Below are 11,377 nucleotides of genomic sequence, written 5' to 3'. Positions count from 1 at the left end.
GTCAACAACTCTCACCTAAAATTGAAGCCCATTGGCGCTCTGGAATTGAAGAAGGTCACACTGGGCATCTGGGGATTTCCAAGGGTTGATGCTATGGTATTTGGTGTGACTGCGGGTGGGGTGGGGAGGGCTGGTGAGGTGAAGCCCCCAATACCCCACATGCTGACAATGTTTGGACGTGAGATGGGGGGGAAACCTGTAGGAGAGGAGGAGAGAGAGGCTGTCTGGAAACTGCTGAACATGGGTGCTCCCACGGCTGGTGGTGGTGCTGGTGCTGCAGCAGGAGGGGGAGGTGGAGGAACAACAGCCTGGTCCACTTCCTCAACTGGGAGGTGCCCCAGGTTAGCTGCCCCCATGCCTACACCAGTACCTACACTGCCTCCCATGGTTCGTACCTCAGAAAAACTCATTGTAGTGCCACACCTGTAGGGGGAATAAGAGGAATAAATAGGTAGAAGTACAAATTGCAAGCATATTAAAAAAAGCAAAGGGGACATCACAACTTTCCCTAAGAACTTAAAGCAAGCTCATTAATGCACAATACTTACATATAGCCATAAGCTTTTTTTTACTTCTTCTTTTTTTTTTTTTTAACAAACTTTGCACTCTGCATCAAAGTTTTAAAACTGGGGCAAAACTGAAACTACCGCTTGTTTGCCGACTTCGGTCACTGAGGAGATCCAGCCCCTTCAATGTGAGTTTAAACTCGTTTTTAAGCCTTATCTCCCACAAATTCAAGAGACTGCAGAGCAAAGGAAGTGTATGTTTCCTGCAACTGCTATCTACATTTAAAAGCAAGCTCAAACTCACTTTTTAGCCTCATTCCCTGAGAAAAAATAATGTATGCCAAAGCCAAGAGTAAAGAATACCATAAGTAAAGGAGACCGCCACTATATAATCTGGGGTACCTTTAATATGGAACCTGGATTCTTTGCTATTTATTTTCAGATTGGTATGCTGGTATTATAGGTATGCTGCTTCTCGAGTTTGGTCTCATTTGACAAATAAAAAAACCAAATTAAAAAACTGTATTTTTTTTCTAATCGCTATTGCTACAGCTGGTTGCAAGCTTATATGTTCCTGAGACTTGCTAGTTGTTGATTCAAGTGAATTCTATGGCACATGATTTCAAAGTAAATTTCCCTTTGACAATAATAAAAGTATCTAATAATGTGTGTCTTCTAACTGAGACATACATTATTAGCCTGGGGGGTATGAAAAAAGGCCACTGTGTCTTTATTTTTAAAAATCTTTCCCTACCAAACTCTATTACAATCTAGGGCTGTGTTGCCAAATCCCTCCATTATCATTAAAAAAAAAAAAAAAAAAAAAAAAAAAAAAAAAAAAAAAAAAAAAATATGTGGTGTTCACAGCCTTTCCCAACCCTGGGGTTGCCGAGCGTTTTTTTCTGGGGTCACCAAGAGTTCAAAATATCAGACATAGTCAATTCTGAATTCTAAGATGTTTTCATCATGTATATAGTCACATATTGATTGACTGATATAAATATAATGATATAAATTAGTAATATAATAAACTAATATCATCTCCCTCAATCATTATCTCTCTCTCACTCGCTCTCTATCTCTCTTACTATCACTCTACTAGCTCTCTCACTTTCTCTCTTCCTTTCACTCTCCCTTACTCTTGCACCTCCCATGACTAGATCTAGCCTTTGGCTCAGAATTCCCACACCTTAAAGTGAACAACTTAGCTGCACAGTAATCATTCATAAACTGCCTTGGCCCATGGAGTTGGTGATGTCACAGCCAGTCCTTGTCACTCTCAGAATTGCACAGCATTTTAATGTATTTCTGTTTTTCAATTCCAGTCTAATTATGCTGAAGTAAATACTTAACAAAGGCATATTCTTTAAATCACCACGCATCATGAATCTGCAGACATCTATTTGCAGTTGTTTTGCCACATTACTCATTGTTAATTTCAGAAGTAAAGTTTATTTATAGTGCTACCAGTGTTTCCAAATCTATTCCCTTTATTCTGGTGATAATAAACTCATTGAAAATCTTACAATCTCAGGGAAACAATAAATTCAATGACATACAATAACTGTTCCAGCTGCAGAAATTAATCTCACCATAAGGTAAACTCATTCTACATCTTAAAATGAGTAGAAAATCTGCTTAATGTTAAGGGACTACATTTATAGAGATTAGAAAGGGTTCCCAGCCAGGCATATACAGCGATCAGGGTGGGTAAAGGAATAGAACTCAATGATCAGGGTGGGGTCCAGGGATAGAACCCCTGGCAAGGAAAATAAAGATTTTAACTTTTTCCACTTTCTTTTACCTTTTAAAATGTATATCATCAGCAAATTTAACCATATCCTCCCCATTATTTACTACAAAGAAAGATGGCATGGAGTCTGTGCAAAGAAAATAAGCCATCACTATCTGGATAAAGCAAATCAAAAGACAAATATGGACATTGGAAAATGGTGATAAAGCTAAAAGATATTACACAAAATAACTTTGCAAAGGAGAGGCACAGAGTCACCGCTCATCGGTATTCATGTACGCCCAGCCACTTACGTAACCTATTACCTGGGTTTTCAGCACCATGATTTCCGTGATGCAACCAGATCCAAAGGGTTAAGGAAGTACCTCTTACATTATTTCCACTGAGAAACAAGTGTGGAAAGTACAATTCGGGACCCACTATTGGAAAAGTGCCAGCTCCAGGGACGACAATATTTCCATGCTCAGGATCTTATCCCTGCCTGCCATGACCACTGGCACAAGGTGTATTTGAGAAAATTGAGTAACATGAAAATACTAAACAGTAACAGAAATAACACAATTGAACTTATTGTTATTTTCATTGCAGAGAGTTGTAGATTATCAAGAGAGATGATATGGAATCTATGTGAAAAAGGCAGTCTGTTACCATCCAGATACAGCATATCAAATGAAAATATAAATCTTGGAAATGGTAAAACAGAAAAAAAGGCTTATGTAGAAGGAAAGGAGTGTTAGTGTGAGCCAGGCCTACAAGCCACACACCTAGGAGACTTGCCACTCAAGCCTGGATTTTGAGCAGAGATCAGGGCAACCGACCAGTTAAAATTAAAAATCATCCTCCACATACAATCTGGCAGGACTGATCTTGAATTGGTTCCATATCTGGTGGTAAACCTCCTGGGTGTATCAATCTACATCCAACACAGTCAATGTATATCTCAAAGTGAATCCAAAACACACAAGCATCATCACTGTGCAAGAACTATCTTAGAACTAGCTATCTCAAATATACAGTCAAGATACATGATGTACCAACCAATAAGCAACATGAAAAAGTCCTGAGTTATGACCGACTTGTTGATACACGGTTAGTTCACAAAGGATATTTTCTACAGACAATAAGAATCTTTATTTTCTTTCCACAGATGTTTTTTTCTTGATAAATACAATTTAGTTAACACAATAATGCATCAATCAAGGCCAAAAGAACTGCTGTAATGATCATACTTCTATTTCAAATCACTTTTCAATTTCACTTCATACTGGATATGTAATATACAATTTCACATAAATTTATCAATTACATATATTGTCAGTCATGAAACACTAACTGTCAAGAACTACATTGCACCTTTTTACGGTCTGCAGATTATATTTCAACCCTAATGGTAATGTATTTGTGACTATTGCCACAGTTCTTTCGACCCTTCCATGCTCCTATGCTAAACACTATTTATATCAAATAACTTAATTATTCAATCTGTGATGTTAAAGTTTGTTATTATTGGAAATCCCACTTAACCCACTTATGATGGTTGTCCCACATATGAGACACCCAGAAAAGAAAACAGTAACGGGTGTCCCACCAGTGCAATGCTAGACCAGAGCTCACGTTCTGATTTTTTCCCCTGTAGCGTGCAGCGCACAGGCAGGCTCCTAGCCTTGCCCATATGCCAATTTTTAAGATGACTAGAAAATATTATTTTCGGTTTGAAAATGTACCGTTGCTAGTGGGTTAACACCAAAATTGACAAATCTGACCTTGCCATCCAATCGAACATAACATTCTCTCACTTTTCTTTTATAACATTTCCTTTGAAAATTGGAAGTTGTAGGGAGGATGTAAAACTCTAAATTTCCAGTTCATTGATATATATTCTACCAGCAACAAAATCACACAGAATTGCAGCAGATGACATAAACAAGGAAAACTAAATGAGCCAATAAGAACTCTACCTTGCTATGATGTGATGATAAACCCTTAGAGCCAATAAGAATATAATCAGAAGCCCCCATACATCATAAATATGTAGCACTTATGCTTATTTCCCTGGGCTCTTTCCTCCTAGAACTGACATGGTGCAGATTTTGTAGGTCACATAGAGGTAACGGGTAGTAGCCTCCACTTAAAAGGAGCCTAATTACTTTATAGTACACTGGTCCCCTAACTGTGGGCGACATAGCAGAATGTAGATCATTATCTGAGGAGTAAGGAGTCCCTTTTTTGGTCTGTGTGATTACCTTTTTCTCTTAATGTGCCAGATTGTACAGCATTTTTTTTGTGCGGAGAATATTACATTCTTTCATGCGCAGAAAACATCATTTTGTGTACATTTGCGTGGACAGATGATGAAACAAGTGCGCAGAAAGGTCAAATGAATTTTATGCGCAGATGATGATTTAAAAAAAGAACTATGCATGTGCGAAAAGTTAGCCTACCCAAGAACTTTATTTGTGCGAACAGGATTTGACAAAATAACTTTTGCACAGCAGACTAAACTTTACAGTCTGGATAAAGTATCCATGGCATAAAACAAGACACTGACACATGTTAAGGTAGTAAATAATTTATTTTTAAAGCAATTCTAAGCTGTGATTTATTTTTTATTTGTCTATTTTTTCTTTTTTCTTTTTTCTTTACAACTTTTTTTATTGCTGAAATAGCTTCTTGAAATAATGTTTTTTTTTATTATTACTCTTAGTATAGACATTATTAACCCATTAGCCCCTGTATATTTTGAAGCCAAAAATTATATTTTCCGGACGGCTTCAAAATCAAAGCAAAGGGCTGGCCCGGAATCTGCAAGCGCGCCGGCCGCACCCCGCAGCGGAATCAAAGCTCAAGCTTCGATCCAACGTCACACTGGCGGGACGCCCGGCAATGTTTATTTTTCCAGGTGTCTCATATGTGGGACGCCTGTCGTAATTGGGCTAATGTGCACTGTTACTTATCTAGTGCCATTTTAATAATTAAAAGAGATTCCAGTAAAGGTAATACAATTTCTATAATAATAACATATGGAATCTATAAAAACACGGGATTTGCTAGAGTAGTTTTTATATGGACTTAATGAGTGTAAGACTGTAGACAGTCACAGAAGTCATGTGTTATGCTTGGTGGTCGGCCATAGACAAGGATTATGTATAAAAAGTGAGTAACAACCAGATTAAGTTTGGAAAACACTGATATAGTCCATCAAAATAGCTAAACTATAAATAAATACTCTGCAATTTTCCTGATACTTATCATACCCGTCCCAGCTATCAGGGCCAATACTGTAGCTGTGCCACATTTGCAACGGGAATGAGCACTATATTAATTTTCAAAAAGGCAAGAGATATCAAAACTAAAAAAACATTCCACACAAAATTCCTAATAGCCATATTTCCCAAATTTACCAAGAGTTTACAGTAATATGCACTTTATAAATCATCCATCTATTTCTAAGACTGTAAATCTAATGGGTACGGGAGACTACCACTACAAAATTACTCCAGTCTTTTGAGTATTAATAATAAAGACCAAAAGTGTGTGTTTGAATAGAAGATTAGATACAGTAGTTAGTCTGAAGTTGGAAGAAAAGAGCAAGAACTAGATATAACTAGTATCTCAAAAATAATGTGAAATGCAGAAGGAAATATACTGAACGCCACACAACTTTCGCTAAGCAATAAATAACCTGGAAGAATAGCCTAGATTTTGATCATTAGACCAAGGTTTCTGAAGAGTCGCCCAAGTAAGTGCGAAAGCTCCAGAAATCGTGGTGTAAAAAACAAGCACTACTTCGGCGCTTCCATCTTGTCACATTTCTTAAAACCCGCTTTAAAAAAAATCGTCAAGTACAGATCTCTCCTCCTTCCTCACCTTATGAAGTTTGGCTCTCGTTTTTTCCCCTGCTATAACGTCCCCAGCCGTGCCATAGAGGAGGAAATGAAGGGAAACGAAATCGCGTTCCTTTGGCTTCGAGTCTCGATGTTTACCAAAACAAAGCTGGTCGGCTGCTGCGCCAGACACGTGAGCGGCGGGATGCGCACGCTCGCCTCGTTCCAATTTTCTTGAGGTTTTATTGCTGTTTGAGTGGATATCGGCGAGCGGAACGTGTCTCTCTTTTATATGTTTGTATTTACATATACCTAATGAGTTATTTTGGATTTTAACATGATATTAAAAGGATTTGCCACGGAATTGTGCTTTTGCAACTTGTTTGATGCAGCAGCATAATCGTCTTTCGTCGAAATACTCATAAATCATTAAACATTTCAAAAGCAATATAGACATGTCCAAATAAGAAATAATAAAATAGAATCACTGTATTTTCAGGAAGTATTATGGCTTCTTGTGTGGATGTTATATTCATTTAGTTCCTGGAAGCTGGCAATATCTTCGACCTTGGCAATGCTGCAGATTTTGTATTTTTCGAAAAGTCTAGAAATGTGTATATCTATATACAAATGTATTAATTATAGAATTTGAAAGTAAGTATGAATCAAAGAATTTGCAAATAATAGATACTCTGTCCTGCCGTATAAATTTTGATTTCCAGGGTGCTATTATTGAAAATGTTGCCATGTAGAACATTCTACGGCCGAAATTTCGAGACAAATCTATGCCTGAGAAACTTACATCAATATCAACAACACGTATATAAATATCTAGTGGTTTTATTTTGATACAGGAGCTTACTTTTATGGTCTGGAAAATTTATAGTTATGCTATATGCTCAATATATGCCATGATATCGTGCTTTTTGTTGGATCGCAGTGTTGTTACTACTTCCGCTACTCTCCCACTGATAGCATCATTCATACCTACACAGACATCATCTTCACTATTAACTGCAGTGTGTGTGTATGTGTGTGTGTGTGTGTGTGTGTGTGTGTGTGTGTGTGTGTGTGTGTGTGTGTGTGTGTGTGTGTATGTGTGTGTGTGTGTGTGTGTGTGTGTGTGTGTGTGTGCGTGCGTACGTGTATGTTTATGTGTATGCTCATGTGTGTGTGCTTGTGTATGCATGCGTGTCTACTTAGTATACGGGAGTGCCTCTGTTTTTGCGTTAATGATGATAGTAAGAGCAATGATAATGATAATTATTATAATCATTATTGCTATTATCATCATTATAATTTTATCATCATTATTATTATCATCGGTCAGCGGCAGCATTTTAATTTTCCTCACAATGGTAATAATAATGACAATGATGATGATGAAAAGAGCTGCATAAGTGAAGTTGATGTCCGAGATGACAGTTGATGATGCTGACAGTAGGAGAGAAGCGGAAGTAGAAACAACACTGCGTTAACTCAACAAAAGGCACGGTATTATGGCATATGTTGAGCATATAGCATAACTATAAATCTTCCAGACCTTATATATACATGTGTGTGTGTGTGTGCATGCGTGCGTGCGTGCCGCGATGGTCCAGTGGTTAGAGCACTGGACTCGTGGTCTCGAGGTCAATTACCCGCCGCGGTAGTTGTAAAAAAAAAAAAAAAAAAAAAAAAAAAAATGCCTGCGTTCCGACTGCTCGCTCCAACCCAACAGCTGACATATCGTCTTGAAATGTCAAAACGCAGCTGCCGTCGGGGAAGTCGCCGCCGTGGCAAAAGTGGTTGCCCGCTGAACCGCAGCTGATTAGGAAGGGCATCCAATCGGGTGACACTGCCCAATAACCTTTCAATAATGAACCGAGGGAGGCCTAAGTCTTGCAGTGAAATGAAAGGCTGTTGAATAAGCGAACAGAATATACGTGTGTGTGTGTTTCACAATACCAAGGGCCGTTCAGGACGCCTCTTTCAAATCAGTTTTTAAAAATCAGCCTTTTCGATTGACAGACATATTCCGGGTGATTTTCTATGTGTTTCTTCGTGCTTTAGTTTCTTCCCTATTTTCTCTACTCACTGTTATTGCCTTTTTTCATATTCTGATTTTATGGTTCTACGAATACTCATCATCGTCTTCATCATCATCATCTTTGTTATTGGTACTGTTGTTATTGTCAATATTATTATTATCATTATTATCATTGATACTTTTGTTATTGTTTTTAATACTATTATCATTATTGCTATCATTATCATTATTGCTATTATTATTATTATTATTATTATTATTATTATTATTATTATTATTATTATCATTATTATCATCATTATCATTATTATCATTATTGTTATCATTATTATCATTATTGTTATCATTATTATCATCATTATTGCTACCATTATCATCATTATTGTTATCATTATCACTATAAGTGTTATTATAATCGTCATCATTATCAGTATTGTCATCAAAGTCATCATCATTATTATTATTATTACAAATATCAATGTTACCACTATATTTGGAAACTACAATAAATTCTCACCGATCTCTCTCTTAATCTTATCTTATATATCTATAAAAGATACAATTCTTATGATCTTAGATCCCCCTGACAAATGTTTATACCGTACAGAAAAATAACTGATAACTGATGGACCTAGGGAGAGAGCGAGAGAGAGAGAGAGAGAGAGAGAGAGAGAGAGAGAGAGAGAGAGAGAGAGAGAGAGAGAGAGAGAGAGAGAGAGAGAGAGGGGGGGGGGGTAGATAGATAGATAGATAGAGAGAGAGAGAGAGAGAGGGAGGGAGGGAGGTTGGGAAAGAGAGAGATGAGAGAGAGAGAGAGAGAGAGAGAGAGAGAGAGAGAGAGAGAGAGAGAGAGAGAGAGAGAGGAGGGAGGGAGGGAGGGAGGTTGAGAAAGAAAGAAAGAGAGGGAGAAAGGGGGAGAAAGAGGGAGAAAGAGAGGGGTGGGGGAGAGACATTATCATCATTATTGTTGCTATGATTCTTATTACCATTATTATTATCATCACTTGCAATTGCTACTGTTATTTGCATTATTACAACTAATGTGACCTCTTTTAAATAACAATGAAACCATGATATTGTTTTATTTCATTAAACAAAAACTAGATTAATTTCAGCATCGTTTATTACACAGAATAAAAGTAAGTTTATTGGATGCCTTATGACAATCCTTATCTTCATGATCGTAATCATCATAATCATAAAATAATTCATCATCATAATGATCCTAAAGATTGTAAGGATAATGAAATCTATTCTTATCAGGATTATACATCGTTTTATTATTGTTGTGAACATCACACTCAACATTATTATCATTCTTAATACCTCATCCACGTCTCCCGAAGTCATCGCCAGGACCGAAGATAACCAATTCGAACGACGACGACTCCGTTTCACCTGGTCTCGTCAAGAGCACGTATTCGAACGCACAGGAACTCCCCGTATAAGAGAAATAACGAGCTTGTTTCACCGTAGGCGACAGAACATCTTCGTCAGAACTGTTCTCGAAGGTTCTTGCGGTTCTATTCAGTTCCTGTTCTGAGGGGTATTGTTCTTCTTTGGCGAGATAAGTTGTGAGTGAGTTGGAAAACGCCACTGCCTCTGGTAATACGATTTCCCTCCATTTCATCGGCTGTGTTTTGTCGGACGCTATGTCGTTAAAAGTTGTAGTAACGGAAGCAGTACTAGTTGTAGTTTTAGACTCGTATATGTCTTGCAACACCTTTGGCCCATCGCCATTTGATTTCACGCTGGTATGAGCAAAAAATCTTTTCTCAGAGCGTTGTTGATCGTCTCCGACTGCAAAAGGGACTCTGACATGGCCTTGCTCTGGCGCTGCTATGAAGCCCAAGATGGCTGCCCTGTTGCCCGCCACGCCCGTCGCCTCTTCACACTGGCACTGCCTGGAAGCCTGCGGAGGATACACGATGATAATGCACATATTCATGTGGTATGATTGTGCGTGTGTGTGTGCGTACACACACACGCTCGCGCACACAGAAACACATCGCACGCATGCGCGCGCGCACACACACATACACGCACACACACACACACACACACACACACACACACACACACACACACACACACACACACACACACACACACACACACACACACACACACACACACACACTCACACACATAATACTTACACACACATACACACACATATGTATGTATGTGTATATATATACATATATATATATATATATATATATATATATATATATATATATTATATATATGTATGTATATTTATATATATATATATATATATATATATGTATATATGTATATATATATGTATATATATATATATATATATATGTATGTATACAAATATATATATGCATAAATGTATGTGTGTGTGTGAGTTTGTGTGTGTATGTGAATATATGTATGCATGTATATCTAGCGCCATGTGTATATACGTGTGTATCAGTCCATTTATATAATTGTCAACCTTTCTATCAAGTTACCCATCTACCTAGCCACATACCTATCTATCCACAATTTTATTTTCCTGTCCATCTATCAATCTTATCACCTACCCATCTAATTAACTTTCTATCTGTCTATCCATCGATCTATTCATTTCCTTCTCTCCTTATCACTCCATTCACCTATAAACAGCAACAACTCACCACACCACCACCACACCACACCACCACCACCACCGACGCAACCACCACAGCCTCCACCACAGAAGTCTTCATGGCGACTGATGCTGCCTATTTATTTCTCTCCCTCGTACTTCCTGGTACGACTAGGCTACGATTTTTTTAGGTCCCCATTCAGGTCGTGTCATTGGCTTTACTTGTTCATTTGTTTATTTTATTTCAAATTCTACATTCAGGTCGTGTTTTAATTTTTTTTCCTGTTTATTTATTTATTTATTTATTATTATTATTTTTACATTCTCCAATTCCTGTTATTCATTTCTAAGCTTCTTGTTTTACTTATTTTTGTTATTCCCGTTTTAAGTCGTGTTATTAACTTCTTTTTTTGATTCCCCATTTGGCTCGGGATATTAAATTTTATGTCGTTTTTCCCATTTAGTTACTACTACTTACTTCCAAGCTATTTTTTCTTTATCATTCCTCCTACGTTTCGTGTTGTAAACTTCTAAGTTATTTATATATCATTATTTTATTATTCATTATTCCTCCTTCATTTCGTGTTGCGAACTTCTAATCAATCTATTTATTTGTTTATTTTTTTTTTTTACTTTATTATTCCCCATTTAGGTCGTGTTACG

The 11,377-nt window shown here is 37.4% G+C and overlaps 2 protein-coding genes across 2 annotated transcripts in view; both read right to left on the bottom strand.

Annotated features, from left to right (window-relative positions):
• Positions 1 to 6,271, bottom strand: part of LOC113830580 (uncharacterized) — a 14,031-nt gene extending 7,760 nt beyond the window's left edge. The window contains exons 1-2 of the mRNA XM_070141979.1: positions 6,127 to 6,271; positions 16 to 423 (exon numbers count right to left, since the gene is read on the bottom strand). Of these exons, the coding sequence (XP_069998080.1) occupies positions 16 to 410 (395 nt within the window). The 5' untranslated portion in view covers positions 411 to 423; positions 6,127 to 6,271. The remainder of the gene's footprint in view (positions 1 to 15; positions 424 to 6,126) is intronic.
• A 3,038-nt stretch (positions 6,272 to 9,309) lies between these two features.
• Positions 9,310 to 10,853, bottom strand: LOC138867024 (uncharacterized). The gene is made up of 2 exons (XM_070141439.1): positions 10,764 to 10,853; positions 9,310 to 10,024 (listed from the first exon to the last, which is right to left on the bottom strand). The coding sequence occupies exons 1-2, from the start codon at positions 10,833 to 10,835 to the stop codon at positions 9,440 to 9,442; spliced, it is 657 nt and encodes a 218-aa protein (XP_069997540.1). The 5' UTR covers positions 10,836 to 10,853; the 3' UTR covers positions 9,310 to 9,439.
• Between the last annotated feature and the right edge of the window lie 524 nt (positions 10,854 to 11,377).

This window comes from Penaeus vannamei, chromosome 28 (assembly GCF_042767895.1).
Source record: "Penaeus vannamei isolate JL-2024 chromosome 28, ASM4276789v1, whole genome shotgun sequence".
Classification (NCBI taxonomy): Eukaryota; Metazoa; Arthropoda; class Malacostraca; order Decapoda; family Penaeidae; genus Penaeus; species Penaeus vannamei.
The sequence above is the reverse complement of the archived record's forward strand: the minus strand, read 5'-3'. Positions and strand labels throughout refer to the sequence as shown.

Excerpts from the sequence above, each read along its gene's own strand:
- LOC138867024 (XM_070141439.1), bottom strand. The coding sequence starts at position 10,835 with ATGAAGACTTCTGTGGTGGAGGCTGTGGTGGTTGCGTCGGTGGTGGTG. Across the intron at positions 10,025-10,763 it reads TGTGGTGTGGTGGTGGTGTG|GCTTCCAGGCAGTGCCAGTG; the intron begins GTGAGTTGTTGC and ends TATCCTCCGCAG.